The 17,312-nt window shown below is 28.7% G+C and overlaps 2 protein-coding genes and 1 long non-coding RNA gene across 4 annotated transcripts; 1 reads left to right on the top strand and 2 right to left on the bottom strand.

Annotated features, from left to right (window-relative positions):
* Positions 1-2,470: 2,470 nt before the first annotated feature.
* Positions 2,471-3,602, bottom strand: LOC105204509. The gene is made up of 2 exons (XM_039448466.1): positions 3,549-3,602; positions 2,471-3,451 (listed from the first exon to the last, which is right to left on the bottom strand). The coding sequence occupies exons 1-2, from the start codon at positions 3,600-3,602 to the stop codon at positions 2,471-2,473; spliced, it is 1,035 nt and encodes a 344-aa protein (XP_039304400.1).
* A 763-nt stretch (positions 3,603-4,365) lies between these two features.
* On the bottom strand, positions 4,366-5,550 carry LOC120357506. The gene is made up of 3 exons (XR_005574503.1): positions 5,372-5,550; positions 4,927-5,009; positions 4,366-4,646 (listed from the first exon to the last, which is right to left on the bottom strand). It is a non-coding gene; the product is annotated as an uncharacterized LOC120357506 (long non-coding RNA).
* Positions 5,551-12,431: 6,881 nt separating this feature from the next.
* LOC120357567 lies at positions 12,432-17,069 on the top strand. 2 transcript variants are annotated; one of them, XM_039448310.1, is made up of 5 exons: positions 12,432-13,040; positions 13,122-13,330; positions 13,456-13,542; positions 13,638-13,937; positions 16,209-17,069. In XM_039448310.1, exons 1-5 carry the CDS (start codon positions 12,886-12,888, stop codon positions 16,238-16,240), a joined length of 783 nt encoding a protein of 260 aa, XP_039304244.1. In that variant the 5' UTR covers positions 12,432-12,885; the 3' UTR covers positions 16,241-17,069. The 2 variants fall into 2 exon arrangements, with proteins under 2 accessions (XP_039304244.1, XP_039304243.1); XM_039448309.1 differs by lacking the exon at positions 16,209-17,069 and having other exon boundaries at positions 13,638-15,795.
* The last annotated feature ends 243 nt before the right edge of the window (positions 17,070-17,312 follow it).

Below are 17,312 nucleotides of genomic sequence, written 5' to 3'. Positions count from 1 at the left end.
CATTTCCTTCTTGTTGATTTTCATTATTTGGACAGTGTGATTTTACATTTAAGGTATTTGAACTTTGTTTATCTGTAATACCCAATCAGCACACAATATTTAAAAAATGTTTTTAAAAACACTTAAAAAACATTTTTAAAAACATTTATAAAAACATTAAAAATAATGGGTTAAGTGCTCTTTTTTTCATTAAAAAAATGTTTATTCTAACATTAAAAAAAATGTTTTTCAAATATTATAAAAACGTTTTTAAAACATTTAAAGAAAACGTTTATTAAACGTTAAAGAAACGTTTTTTTTTAACGAAGCATAAATAAGCGAAACAATATTAAAAAAAAAACTTTTGCAATAAAAAAATTTTTCAAAAACGTAAAAATTAGTGGATTTACACCCTGTTTAACATTAAACAATTTTTTTAAATATTGAGGTTTTTTTCTTAAGAATTTTTTTCTCGGAAATTTCCACGCGATCACCAATCCAAGTTGCGACTCCAGTGAACGTTGCTTGACTTTTATGATCGCTGCGAACTGATCCTTCGTTGATCTGTAAACACTTTGTGTTTATGCATGTACGTCACTGATAGATCAGTTCAATATGTTATCGAAAAGACAAAATATATATAATTAAAGTATATTATTTATTTAAATATATATAAGTTAATTTTTTACTGATTTTCATAGATGTTATTAAAACATTTTTTAAACAAATTTTAAATTTAATAATAATTGAAAAATAAAGAACTTAAATGTTAAATAAATAATAAATAAACATAATTTTATAGAGATGAAAAATAAGTAAAAAAATTAATATTAAATAAACATTAAATAAATATTAAATAAACATTAAAAAAATGCTTATTAAAATCATTTTTTTAATTAAATAATTCATAAAAAATAAATACTTAAACAATATTAAATAAATATTTAAAAAATGTTTATTAAAAAAAAATAATAATAAATATTAAATTAATATTTAATAAATGTAAAATTAATGTTTTTAAAATTGTTGTTTTAAATAAAAAATTAATGTAAATTAAATATTAAATAAATGTTAAGTAAATGTTAAATTAATGTTTTTAAAACATGTTTATTCAAATGAAAAGTTAATGTGAAATTAATTTTTCATTTGATAAATTAATGTTGAATAAATGTTAAATTAATGTTTTTAAAAAATGTATTTTCAAATAATAAATTAATGTTAAATAAATATTAAATTAATGTTTAATAAATTTTAAATTAATATTTAAAAAAAAATGTTTTTTTAAATGAAAAATTAATGTGAAATAAATATTAAATAAACGTTAAATAAACGTTAAATAAATGTTTTCCCAAATCATTATTTTAAATATTTAGTTAATGTTAAATAAATGTTAAATAAACGTTAAATAAATTTTAAATAAATATTTTTTCTAAATCATTATTTTAAATATTTAATTAATGTTAAATAAATATTTAATAAATATTTAATAAATATTTTTGTTATAATGAATTGTACAATGAAAAATTAATATTAAATAAATATTAAAAATACATTTAAAAAATATTGTGTGCTGATTGGGTAATTATATTATGAATAGTGTTATTATGAGTGTTATATCATGTAGGGGAGACCGGTGCTATTTGTTAGACCTTTTTTTCTTTTGTGTCTCCTAAGTCCTATATTCATTTTAAAAAAAAATGGGACGGTTTGAAAGGTTGAACCTTCCCCTTCACAATGCCGGTATAGAAAAAACATGGAAGTGTATTTGCTTTGAAGTACATATAAAAATGTTGACCCACGCCAAAAATTAAGAATAGCCCCAAGCCCGGGGTAATTCGTTACTAGTCCGGGAATATCCTGAAATTTGTTTTAAGTTGAAAGAATGTAAAAAAGCTGTTATTAAGACTTTCTTTATTTCAAAGAGGATATAGGTATAAAAAAATGCATACGAGTACAATAAAGAAACATACAATAGGTTTTGTTTTAACATATTTAGAAGAAGTTAGACTAATTGTGTCTTGAGATCAAAGTATTAAAAAAAATTACTTTTAAAACTTTTTTTAATAAAAAAAATATGTTTTAGTTTATAAAAAACTTACAGTTTATAAAATTAAGTTTAGAAAAAAAATAAAAAAAGACTAAACTGTTATTGTTTCAACATTTTTTTCTCTATTTTTTTGTTGATTTTTTTCTTTTTTCTTTTTCTGCTTGTTCCGCAGAAAACAGATTTATAATATTTTTGTCCGTCAAAATTTCTGACGATCTTCTCTTACGTCCTCTTTGTGACGCCTTTCTGCAGCTTTCGGAAATGGTCGAATTGACTGAAGTGATATGTCCATATCTTGATTGTCAGCATTAGTTCCTTTGTCATTGTTAAGTGAAAAAAATTGATTCCTTAAATTACTTGGTTGTGGAGGTTTTTCATTTTGGAGAATTCGTGTCTTCTGCGTCATTTGGATTAGGACGATCGATTACTTAGCTGGGTAAAAAGTCAATATCCTGAAACACGTCTGGATTTAATTCCAGTGCATCTGAATCCTGCCTTGATGTTTGTGCTTGTGGTTGCTAATGGTAGTGCTGAATTAATAAAAGTCGGTATATCATATATGAACATCGTTTTTCCTGGATTGTTTGTTATCCAGAGGTCGCAATGGGTATTGATTACCTTTTTTAGCGGACCAAATATGCTACGATCGAGGGGCTGTAACTTGTGCGTAGTATGCGGTGGTAATGAAAGAAGTGTTATGAAGTGCTCTTTACAGAACTCCAAGCCTTTGATGAACAGATGGGATTCGTGATTGTCCAGCAAAAGAAGCATTGGATTGTTTGCCGAAGCATTCACGTTGCTCTGAAAATGCTGAAGAAATTGTAAAAAAATATCTGCAGTCATCCAACCACTTGGGTGAGCTGTACCATCGCTCCCAGTTGGAGCACTGATCAGGAAATGTCGTTTGAAATGGACGCGCGGAAAGACGAAGAAAGGTGGCAAGGCATCCCCTTGAACTGATATCGCCACTGCCAGTGTAACGAGTGGACCACGCTCAGCAGAAATAATGCGTCCAACTTGTTTAAAACCGCGTCGGCTGACGATTCTTTGAGGTGTCTGGACAGTGGAAACTCCTGTTTCGTCCATGTTCCAGATTGAACGAGGAACCAGCTTCAAACGATCGTACACAGATTTCAGCTGGGTGAAAAATACCCTTACTGTTGTACGATTGAAACTCGTGGCACGGGCGAGGCTCGCAGCCTGTGGCTTTCTAATAGACAAGCGTGAATGACGTGTCATGAAGTGCTGGAACCAATCTTCTCCAGCCATTTTTGTGTTTGTCCAATTATTTGGTACTGGTAATTGTAGTCGTTGTGAATATTCAAATACCAATCTTCGTACCTCCTTTGGTGATAAACCGTGATAAATATCTGACGCTTTCAAAATGTAGTCCTTTAAATTATCTTCTTGTGCCGCAGTGAAAATCTAAATAAAACAATTCACCTCAACAATAATACCGCGCGAAGAAAAATAAAAAGTAATAAAATAAATAATTGTTATAATTTTGTTTAATAATACTTACTGGTTTATGTCCTGGCCGTAAAATGAAAATTTTTTCTACGGTAATATTTTCCATGTTTTCACCTGCCACACTTTTATATTGGCGATACATAGATGGAATAGATAATTTACAAATATTGATAGCCTCCTTGGTAGATATTTCTCCTTTTTTTATTTAAATAAGAGCTTCCCAGATAATAAAATGCGCGCATAGTGAGTTCACGGAGCGCGCATGCCGTGCGGATTATCGGCACGGTGTGAGCTCACCGCATCCGACAGATGCGTCATCATATGAGACTCATATTGGTCGCACGTTTGCGGTACTCATGGGTGCGAGCGATATGAGCCTCAAATGCGTTCTCCAAATGAGACTCATATTGTTCGCATGCATGCATACGGCACTCAAAAATTCTAATCATTGCCCATTTTTTTCACGTACTTTTAATGCATTATATATCAATATTTTTATTCATTTTTTTCTGATTTACAATTAAAAATTAACATTATTATATACAAACTTTAATAAATTAGCATTAAAAATATTAAAAGCATAAAAAGTACTTCAAAAACATGCGCAGTGATTGAAAGTTCATATAATATTTTGTAAATTTGTTAATATATGGGAGGGTCTTGTTTTATCACATTGCAATTGACCACTGCATCCATTCACAGCAAACGGTATCTAGAATTTTTTTACTGTTTAAGCACTGCAGTGAATGGTGGTCAATCGCAACGTGGTTAAACGAAAAATTAACATGTACACAATTAATATTTTGATATTATTTTCAAGAGAATTTTACTTTAATGAAATTCTAATTCAAAATTTAGTTACAAAGATATTTGAAGTTAAAAATACATACATTTTTGTAGAATTAAGCCTATAATAATTAGAGATTGTATATTCTAAAATTTTAATTTAAATGTAAGTAAATGATAGTTTTTTCAATTAGCAATATCTGCAAATATCTAACATATTTTATATATGTTCATAAAACGAACCGTCCATACACCTCTTCGAGGGAACTTATAAAATAAAATATGCGAGGTCTGTCAACAATAAAATATGAAATGCTTGCTCTCGTATTGTTTCCAATGTTTGGCAATATTATCCCACAATTTCCTAGAAACAAAGAAAAGAATAATATATAAAAATGAAAACATTTACGATATGAAAACCGAGTTTGATAATTTTACAAATATTCTACAAATATTATTTTGTTATAGTCAACGTTGCAAATACACTGTACTACGAAATTAAAATTTACCTTCATACTTGAATCATATAAATAATAAGTCAATATAAAATAAAAAAAGAATTAACAAATTGAAATTGTTTTATCGGTTTTATTACAATTGCTCTTGTAATATTGTAGAAAATATAAATACTTTTAATTATTTACTTTTATACTCTACGACCTTGGTAGTAGTTGTTGAACCAGAAGTTCTAATTTATCACTGTTTGGCAATATTATTCCACAATTTCCTAGAAACAAAGAAAAGAATAATATATAAAAATTAAAACATTCACAAAGTATGAAAATCAAGTTTGATAATTCTACAAGTATTCTACATTTTATCATTTAATCGTTATAGAAAATTAATTTGCCTTTACAAAAATTTAATAAAGTTTATTAATAACAATAATAATCATAATAATAAGTAAAAATTTCGTAATAATAAAAAATTAGTACTTATAAAATATTTTGAGAAGAAAGCGTTTAAAAATTATTGAAATAGAAATGCAAATTAAAAAAGTTAGGTTATGTAAAATATATTATACTTATATCAAGTAATAAATATACTACACATAAAAGCAAATTTAAGACCCAGACTTTAATTAATTACCTGAGGTTTTTTTATCCACGGAGATCCGATATTATGTAAAATACTCCAGTTCAATGTAAAAATATTACATATAAAAACACGGCACTTGCAAAGTATTACACTACTACCACTGACCATGACCACTACACTCAACTGGCTCAATTGCACTGTCGATGACGAGTCATGATGACCGTTACGGCATGAAGAACCATGTACCATCGAAATGCATACGCAGAAGCTTTTTGCTGTGATTTGTTGGCTAAAGTCGCGTGACTTTATTGAAAATTTTAAATTAATGAATGCAAATAAAAATCAGAAAATATCAGAAAAAATCAAAATATCAAAATCAAAGATAACATGTTATATTTAATCAAACAATAATCGTTTTCTTACTCATAAAATGCAATAAAAATATAGTTTTACTAATAGTTTTTCTTCTCATAAGTCAAATTTTCTCTTTGTATAATATTTTTGTATATTTTATTATACACAGTACATTTAATACATTCTCACATAGTCTCATATACAATATATTTAAAATTTTTTCAGATTTTTATTTGCTTATAAAAAAATTGTCACTTAAAAAAAATTAAGAAAAAATTAATTTTTCTACAATTTTTTCTCTATTTTTCAGATTTTCTCCTTTTACATATTATACGTAAATTGTGTTTTTACATACACAGCATTTTTATGTCTTATACAATTTATTTTCTCATATTTTTATTTTTGCTTACAAAGAAAGATTAGATTTTTTCATCCAGTTCTGTGATTTCACGGTTCTTAAGATTTGCAAATCTTAAAAATTCCGTAAAATTACGGTAAGTTATAGATAAAGATTTAAAAAGATTATAATTTGGAAAATTAAAATGAGAAAACCAGAAAACACGGTACAAAATTGTTTTCTTATACTTATTTTTCAAACTATTTTTTAATTTTTGTCTATAATTTATCGTAATTTTATAAGATTTTAAATCTGCAAACTTTTTAATAAAATTACAATTGGATAAAAAAAATTAGTTTTTTTTATAAACGAATAAAAAAATTTGAAGATTGTGAAATAAATTTTATGAGATATTCTAAGAAAGTATAATACTAAATGCTGTGTATGATGAAATATGAAAAAATACAATATATTTGAAAGAACAAAATTTTTAAATGAGGGAGAAAAACTTATATATATTTTCTTCATTTATTTTTATAAGAAAATGATCATTCAATGAGTAAATATGGTATATTATTTAAGAAATTATAAGATGTTTTTAAATAAACATAAGATATTTTTTGAAAAATTATGAAAAAATTTTTTTATCAGAGTTACGCGTGCTCCCATCACATCGTGAGGGCAGCGTGATACGTTCTTGTGTGCACGGCGGGATTATCACGTTACCCTCACGCCGTGAAATGTTCCCATCACGGCGTGATTGCATTATGCGAGCTTTTACGCGTACATGCGTGCGCCCATCACATTGTGAGGGCACTGTGATGCACTTTTGCACGCACAACGTGATCATCACGTCGTGAGGATAACGTGAACTCACGAATTGTTATCTGGGTTGTTTCAAAGCTTCTTTGTTAATCTTATCCTTTTCTCTTTTGTAATATCGCACCATTTTCGTTCTACAAAATATGAAAAGTGTTGCCATAATCAAATTATAATAAATCATAATTTTGATCATGTTCAAGCTACAAATCACTCATATGTCGCATAATTACATTTGAAATTGAGTATTAATTGTGTATTTTGGTAATAGAACGCGAATATGAAAGAAAATATTATTGTTATCAAGTAAATAAAAAATTTATAAAGCGTTAAAGATTGACACTTGTAAGGTTAGGAAATCTGTCACACTGATTGCATAGAGCGATAAGAGAACATGAGATTATAATAAAGAAAAAGCAGAAAAACAGATCCAGTATATCCTCACTTACACATTTGCATGCCCTTTTATACCATTGGTGTGCAAATTTCCTAACCTCACAAGTGTCAATCTTTAACGCTTTATAACTTTTTACTTGCTTAAGAGCAACAATTTTATATTCATATTCGCATGTTCTATGTACTAAAATACACAATATTAAGTTTGAACTAAATAATGAATGAAGAACTTCAGTTTACCTCAATGCTTGATTCTTCGTAGCACAGTCGATCGTAACACAGCACGCAGCCATCATAGGATTAGAAACGCATAGGTTAGTTACCCATAGGCGCTGTACTCAGCATTAACGAATCGCCCCCGTGCTGGGTATTACGAATAACCCCAACATCAACTGTGCGCATTATTTCGTATAATAGACAAAAATAGACATCACACAGCAAAAAGTAAACACGAAATATTTCAAATACATTCAACTGGACACGATACATTCAAAGTTTTTAAAAAAAATCTTATTCATCTTACTTAAATTTCGGAGAAATATTGACTATCAGAAATTACTTCGACTGTCGCAAAACACATTTTTTACTACTACGACTTCAATATGACGCCGTTGCCAACAAAACTTTGTTAACAACATCGTTACATTAAGACGTGTTTACAGTATTTAAAGTAAATTTTTAATATGTATCCATAAAAAAATATTTTCAATTATCGAATTAGCCGGTCTAACGATTTGCCCCGGTCTCCCCTATAATGTTATTTTAACGCTATATTATTAGAAGATAATTTACCATTATTTCTCACAATATAAGTTGGGACGGCATGCGGCTGCAATTTAGTTTTCTCAAAATTTAAAAACATGGGGTTTTCAAAATGAAGTTTGCATATTCTATAATTGTTATAAAGCTGTATGGCTGTTTTCGAAAATAAGTCTTTTCTACCACAGGCTGACACCCATAATTTTGATCTACAACAGTTTGTTTCATTGTTTTTACATTTTCTAACTTTTTAATGTAGTGACAATACTTAAATTTATTATACTTTATATTGTATTAAATAGAAACGTAAAAAATATTGCTTTTATTGATTACCCACATAGAAATTGACCTCCAATGGATGTCCGTCGCCCTTCCATAGCTCCATGGGACGTCTATCTTCATGGTGGAAGTCAGATGGACGTCCATTAGAAGTCCATGAAACCTCCATAGCTCCATGGGATTTTACTTCCATCATGGAAGTTAGATGGACGTCCATTAGAAATCCATGAAACGTCCATAGCTTCATGGAATTTTACTTCCATCATGGAAATCAAATAGATCTCCATTAGACATCCATCCAACCTCCATAGCTCCATGGGATTTTATTTTCATCATAGCAGTCAGATGGACATCTATTAGAAGTCCATGAAACTTCCATAGCTCCATGGGATTTTACTTCCACCATGGAAGTTAGATAGACATCCATTAGAAGTCCATGAAACCTCCATAGCTCCATGGGATTTTACTTCCATCATGGAAGTCAGATAGATCTTCATTAGACATCCATTCAACTTCCATAGCTCCATGGGATTTTACTTCCATCATGGAAGTCAGATAGATCTCCATTAGACATCTATCCAACCTCCATAGCTCCATGGGATTTTATTTCCATCATAGAAGTCAGATGGACGTCCATTAGAAGTCCATTAAACCTCTATAGCTTCATAGGATTTTATTTCCATCATGGAAGTCAGATGGACGTCCATTAGAAGTCCATAAAATTTTTATAGCATCATCAGATTTTACTTTTATCATAGAAGTCAGATAGATTCCGTAAAGCGTATAATGCGCATGACGTTATCCTTGTTGATCACCAGAAGTTAAACAAGGATAAAATGTTATATTACGTACATCATGCGCTCTCTTTACGGAATTTGGTCATTATCTCTTTATCAAAACAATTATGCAACTAATTTGTTTATAACAATTATAACAACTATGACAATTAATAAAGCGTCATATATGTTTTTTTAGTAATTTTTCTCGGTGAATCGATTGCGCAATCAGTTCTCCTCTACAGTCAGTTTTGACAATTTGTTTATAACAATTAATTGCAAAATTAACTTTGGCAACGGGCTTTTTACGTCATTAATGTTTTTTCATGCTTCGATACTATTTCTAATTGTTGTTTTTTGACTGATTTGGCCATGGGCAGAAACAGGTTTTAATTATTTATATAATTTATATTAAAAATATCTAAAGCTAAATAAACAAAAGGTTAATAAGAGTGTTCGCGCGATATAAGACGCCAGTTTCTTCTTGTTCAAATCAGCTTTACTTCAAATATAACTTTTTATTAACAATCTCACAAGTGTACGTTTAGCTCAGTGTTAAGATACTAGGTTATCGTTCCGAAGATCTTAGGTTCGAATCCCGCCGGCGCCGATGCGTTTCAAAAATTTATAAAATAATACGTAATTGTAATTAGTGAATTAAAATGTTATATGTGAAACAGCAAATACAGATTAAGCTATAAAAATAATAAAATTTGTTAAAAAAAAATTTTTTTTACCGTCCATAAGACGTCCACTGAAGGTCCGAATCTCCACGGTACACGTCCATTAATAATCTAAATTACGTCTGCTGAGACTCCATAAAGCCTCTACTAATAATCCACGTGACGTCGGTTTGTCATCCACTAAGGCTCTATGAACCCTTTATTAATAATCCACGTAACGTCTAACGGACATCCGTTGTTAACGTCTAATGGACGTGCAATGGACGTGCGCAATGCGGAACTGTGGATGCCTAGTGGCCGTCCATTGGATATCCATGGGACGTCCACTGGAAGATCCGAACTTCCACGGCAGACGTCCATTAGACGTCTATTGGAGGTTTTAGTTCTATGTGGGTATTAACTGATAACATATTATCTTCAAAAATTAAAAATGTTTAAAAATCTGCTTAATAATAAATGATTTTAAAAATTGATTCAATATTTGTAAACTAACCTCTCTATATTTTTTGGAAATCGAAACAAAGTTTCTTTTATTTCTCTGCTCTCGCTGCTCGCACTTTGACAACCTTTAAAGGAACAACGATAGCCACCACTTTCATTCATAATAATTAAATTTTGTAATAAATTATAGCACAATAAATAAACACGTAATATTTTCGGCTAAAAAAGAGGTTATAGATGCTTACTACAACTGCTATCACTACTATATGTGCTGACTAGCCGCCATATTGCTGGTTGTGCGATTCGGTCATGCGCAAGAGACAACTTTCGCCATGCTTCGTGACGGAGTCGACCTACTGTTCTTTCTTATACTGTGTGCAAAACATTGTTATTGTTGTTTTCTTTTTCCTCGCAAACTCGTTTCATGCAAATATGGAAAGATAATATATAAATTCAAATAAGTAATAAGACTTATAAATTCGTATAGGGTTTTTGTTACATTGTCATATTATATTGTTAAGTATAGAGACTTAAAATTTTTCTACCGAAATTTTTTATATACCGTTAAATGACTATTCGTTATACTCCTTGCCTCTATTTTTCTATTAATTTTAAAGCAAATAAAATGGAACTAGTTTTAAACGAAATAATAGGAATCAAATGTAAGAATGTCTCATAAATGTATTATAAATTAATTTTGATGTATATCTTTAAATACTGAGGTAAGAAAATAGCTGCATAAAGTACTTAAAAATGAGACAGATGTAGCATTTTGTTGTTTTTTACATGCTTCCACGAGTACCGATCGCAGTATTTGAGGATTAAAATATAATGTACATTTTTATTTTTTTATTGAATAATCTTTAGTAATATTGGTTAAAATAGCAATTTAAAGATCTGTATCGATAGAATCTGTTGTAAAATATACAGTTTTTACTGAAATTCCAATATTTAGTACTAAATGATTAACTATGGCTGTATATTCGTTCATATCTAGTATAAAAAATGCATCAATCGTAGTTCCTGATGGCATTTAGTCGAGAGACCGGAATATGTCTCTGTAATGAAATCTTCGTTTTTTTGCAACACCAAGAAATTTTACAGTATTTGATTCTTTTGTATCAAGATTTTTCTTTTCTTGCACTGTTAGAACGGTAACTATAGGCTTGTTTTCTATTCCTGCACTAGACTGCACTGGAACGTTCCTTCTTGCTTTCGCTAACTTTGAAACATCTACCTATTTCATTTTAAGTGTACACTTATTTAGAGAGTTCAGAAACAGAAAACAAACGGATTGATTTACAGTTGATTTGACGTCGGTTGAGTCGATAAAAAAGTCGATATTTTTGCAATATCGCACCTTAAAACCTTATCAGAAAAGCATGTTTGTTCAAGATTGAGTCAATATCGAAATGATTAACGTGTTATAGCTCAAAAACATTATAGTTGATTCAACGTCGAAACAAGGTTTAAATATTAATATTATACAGAGTGTCCCACAATCCGTAATTAAAAATTTTAATGACGTATTTCTTAATAATTACGATGATATTGAAATGCTTTATTGATTGAATCATACTTAAATAGAAATTAGTGTATGCATTGTATACACACATTGTATACACACACACATTTCATAATCATATGAAAATATTACAAGCAATTAAAATTAATTATAATGAATTGTCAAATTCACGAAATATCAATGTTTCACAAAATAACCAACTTCACAGCGCGGCCAGTAGCATGTCTAGAGAGGGTGCCTCGGCTCCTTCCAACCTTTCATGCCTTAATTGGCCGGGAAGGAGATCCCCACTATGAGGAACCGCCTTGTCGTGGCGGTGGGGCTTATGCGTGATATAAAAGACCACACGTAACTAAAGGTTCCTACCAGCCTACGCATAGTGCTCCCGATGTCCTGGCATCCGGCCCATCATGACCGCTGCGAAATTTATTTTTATTGCACGTTATTTGCTGAAAAAGGAATTTTTTTTTAGCATTAAGAGGATTGTCTTAAATTTAGCCTCTCATGCTTATTCGATATTCCTCTACATTTTAGAATATCTTCTCGAGGCCGTACGAGGTGTGATCAAAAAGTAAGGTGACTTTTTGAATTTCGCGCGCTCTGTACACTCTAATTTCAAAATTTTTTTTTTGTGTTGGTACACTCGTCACGATCATATGTTCACAGTTTTGACCGACGGTCACAGATATCTATACTAAACTAGATCGCTAACCTGTGGCATTAGCATATGACAGTATTGAGGCAGGAAGGATATTCGGTTTCAGCCATGTTACCTACAACAAAATGGCAGCTCCAATGCCGCTCTAATGCCGCTCTTGCTTGTCATTATGGCACGATATCGAAAAAACACACTCGATAATCGCAATTAATATGCTCAACGGTGCTCAGCGGTTAACCGGTTTAGTTGTCAAACCTGTCAAACACATACGCACTAACCTAATCTACGCGTAGACGCCATTTTCTTGTTGGGTAAGATGGCCGAATCCGGATATCCTGCCGGACACAGCTATTCAGCCGAAGGTAGCGATCTAGTTGTTAGATAGATATCTGTGCCGACGGTATAAGTAGAACCAGTAGCGTCACTTCATAAAAATAGCGTCGGAGAATTGCTACAGCGCATGCGCTACATTACTACCCACAATATGGCGTCAACTGTATAATAAGCACATGTTCTGTGAGTGAAGTATGCTTATGTTATGTTATATTATTACATTATTATATTATTAAACAAGATTTGTGTTATGGAGCGTGTAATTGTTGGCGGTTTTATGTGCGCAATGAGTGATTGCAATAACAACTCGGGAGCGGATCGTCATTTAAGTTTCTTTCGTTTTCCATCTAATTCAGAAAGGTATAAACTTTTTGACAATTTCTATACGATGTATGTACATATGTTAAATTATTTTTAAAATTACAATAATATGTATTTTAGAGCAAAAGTGTGGCTACAAGCGTGTGGCATAAAAAAGAATATTCCAGAAAAAAAACTCTACAATAATTATAGAGTTTGCTCAAAACATTTTGCCCCCCACATGTTTTTAAATAATTTAAAAAATCGACTTCAGCCATATGCAGTTCCAATAAGTGCGGTTCCTAATATTTCCAACGAAGCTGTCACTGCTACTAAAAGTGAAATCAACGGTAATTCTTCTTAATTATAAAATAAATTATTACATTACATATTTTTTACTAATTATTTTTAATATATTATTATTATTAAATATGTTATATAAATATTAAATTGTTTATACTAAATCTTCTTTTAGTTGAAACTTCAATAGAAAATTGTACAGAAGATGTACAAGTAAATGTGCCCGAAGTTAAAATCAGTTATTCAAGAGCCAATTTGACAGGTAGAATATTATTTATTAGAGAAACTTTTAGTTACATTAGATTTTGTTTACTTTATTTGGAAGATTTTTAATTTTTATTATATTTGTAATTTTAGATGCTATTTCAAATGCAATAGATTTTAATTCATCAAATAGTGTTCTACAATGTAAAGAAGATAAAGCTACTGAAACCGAACCAAAATTATCCAATCGAACACCAAGGAAAGAAACTCTCAGAAGAAAATGTGATACTGCAGAAAAAAGATTAAAACGTGCCAAACTTAAATATAATAAGGAAAAAAATTTAGATGATATTACTTATAGCGATTTTCAGAAACTCCTTTACAAATTTTATCCAAAACCGATAGCTGATTTTATGAAAGTTCAGGGAGATAATTTCAATAACAAAAAAAATGGTAATAGATATACTAAAGAATTTAAAATGTTCTGTTTAAATTTATATTTTAAAGGTCCCAAAGCTTATAGAGCATTAAGTAATACTTTTATTTTACCATCAAAAAGAACACTTGAACGCATTATAGAAGGACTTATAATTCCTCCAGGTTTAAATAATATTATATTTGAAAGACTTAAGATTAAAACTGAAAATTTGCATTTGTTAGATAAGTATTGTTGTATTTGCATTGATACAATGTCATTAAAAGCAAGTTTATTTTATATGATTAATAGAGATATAGTAATTGGATTTCACGATACAGGTTATAGTAAAACATTTTCAACTGCATGTAATGCAGCGATAATCATGGTCAGAGGTTTAACAAATAAATTTAAGCAATCACTTGGTAATTTTTTTCTTAATTCTGCTGTGGATGCTGATGAGTTGCAAATGATTACTATTGAATGTGTTTAACGGCTTCAAAATATAAATTTAAGAGTTGTTGCAGAAGTAATAGATATGGAAACGGATTATAAAAAAACAGCTAAAAAATTAGGTGTAACTCATGAGAGACCTTACTATACTGTTAATGGGCAAAAAATATTTTACTTTTTTGATTCACCACATCTTATAAAAGCAGCTAGAAATAATTTATTGAATAATATAATTAAATCAGGAGATAAAATTTTTTCGTGGCAACACATTGAAAATTTATATGAAGTTAATAAAAAGAATTTTAATAAATTATTACCTAAATTAAATCAGGACACACACATTCATCCCAATAATTTTCAACGAATGAAAGTAAAATATGCAGCTCAAATTTTAAGTTTTTCTGTAGCTTCTGCTATTAATACTATGATCTCATTTGGACGTTTGTCGACATCTGCTAAAGATACATCAGAATTTGTTGAAAAATTAGATGCTGCATTTGATATTTTTAATTCATCATCCGTTAAAGGAAAGAAACCAAGCAGAATCGCATTTACAGCTTCAGAAGAATTGGAATTTTTAAAATCATTACAAACATTTTTCAGCAGTCTTACAGTTTTTACAAAAAATGGCAAAGATATTACAAACAAAGTTAATGTATTTAAATGCTGGAATCAAAACATAAATAGCTTAAATCAAATGTGGGAATATTTAAAAAAAATTAATTCAGGCTTTCAATTTTTATTAATGAGGCGTATTAATCAAGATATGGTCGAACATACATTTGGAAATATTAGAAATTTATCAGGCAATGCATTTAATCCAACTCCAATGCAATTTTATTATTCTTTTAAAAAATCATTTGCTTCTAATCATTGTTTAATTCAAACAGGAAATTGTACTTTAGTTGTTGAAGATTCGGAAACAGATATGATGACTAGAATAAACGAGTTTAGAGATGAAATGTTTATGCAAAATACATCATTGCAAAAAGTAGTACCTGTTGAAATTGATGACCATGATTATCGACAAAAGGACATAGTTGAGGAAAATGCATTTTATTATATTTGCGGTTATCTTATGTCAAAAAGTTTAAAACAACATTCCTGTGATACATGTGAAAATTTTGCTAAAGACATTGATAATTTTAATAATAACAGATATTATACATTATTTAGAGCAACAAAATCTACTGAAAAAAATATGTATGGCGGATTATGTGTTCCAAACCAAATATTTGTAACTTACATAAAAAATTTAGATAATATTTTTTTTAATCATTTAAATACGCTTATTTTAAATGAATCCGTTCTTGTTACTATGATTACTTTATTAGAAACAGTAATTTGTCCTCACCCATGTAAAGATTTTCCAAAAAAATATTTTTTTAAATTGTATGCCAGAGTTCGTCTCTATTTTACTTTAATATTTGCAAACAGAAATTTTAAAACACAACAGAAAAACAAAAAGATTATAATTTTGAATCACACTTAATTTTTTGTTTTGAATATTATTCTAAGTTTTTATTTTTCAGTTTGACTTTTTAGTTTGATTTTTTCGTTTTATTATTTATTATAAAAGATTATATTGTAAAAATTATAAGTATTGGGTTACATTTATTGATCAATATTATTTTAATATTAAAAAATTATATTAAAGAATTATATTGAGTTACATTTATTGATCAATATTATTTTATACGTTTAAAATGAAGAAAAGCATAGTTTATGTATTGTTTCATTACATAGAATGTAAATAATTTGTTTAAAATATTAATAAAAATATTTTGTCTTATAATTGATGTCGTTTATTATTAGAAACCTTTTGTCTTGCAATTAATATTGTTTTGTTTTTTTAGATAACTATCCTGCCAAAATATTCAGCGCATAATTATCAACAAAATTATTCTTATTTGAGAGCGTTCCAATTGACAATGACGTTGTAATTAATTTACAGCGATGGGTGCATAGAAGTTTTCTTTTGAAACAGCCAATCAACAAAGTTTATATTAAATAAGTCTATTAGCAACGTGAGCAATTGAGTGCTACTCTTTGAATTGTTGATATTAACAAAACAGAAATATATTAATTTTCCATGTGAACTAAATATTTTACATAAAATAACAATAATAACATAGAAATAAATTATTGTATTTTATAATAAATTGTAAATTATAAAAACTATTAACTATCAGCTCATATATTCTTAAATAGTAATTGTAAAAGGCTAAAAAACGAGCGCATAATTAGATCTTAATATAATTAATATAATTAATTTATTCCGTATTAAATATAAAGATGTAACGTTTTGGCGTATTTAATCTTCCTCAGCCGTCAATAATAAATATTCAAATACATAACAATATTAAACAATTAAGTTGAAGTAAAATTAAATTAAGTCTCAAAATAATTCACAAATAACTGTAATTACGTTCGTTTTTTTAGCCTTTTACATTACTACATTATAAATTGTATTTAGCATAAAGTTAAAATTGTATATCTTTTAGAAATTGTACATTTTTATAAATTATATATTTTTAGAATGATTAATTTATATCCATATAGAGTGTAAAATATAAAAGAATTGTGTATTTTTATTTTATAAGAGAATATGAATCATTGATCAAGAATTTATGCTGTAAATCGACGTCTTATGCATAATTTGTAATAAATCTAATTGTACATTAATTTCAATTGTTTATTATTAAATAAAATAAAAATAATAAATATGTATTGTTTATTTTGTTAAATTACTATAAATATAATAACGTACTTAATATTGCTACTTAAATGTTTTCTATTTATTTTTATACAATTATTTAAACTATTTTAATGTTGCATTTAAAAATTTATTTATTACAATACGATTATTTGCGTAATAAAATATTTTGTTTTATTATTGCGTTTCTTTTCCACAATTTAAAGATTTGCGCGTTGCTACTACCAAGAACATGGCTTCATGT

This window comes from Solenopsis invicta, chromosome 4 (genome assembly GCF_016802725.1).
Source record: "Solenopsis invicta isolate M01_SB chromosome 4, UNIL_Sinv_3.0, whole genome shotgun sequence".
NCBI classification, from domain to species: domain Eukaryota; kingdom Metazoa; phylum Arthropoda; class Insecta; order Hymenoptera; family Formicidae; genus Solenopsis; species Solenopsis invicta.
This window is presented reverse-complemented; position numbering and strand designations above follow the sequence as displayed.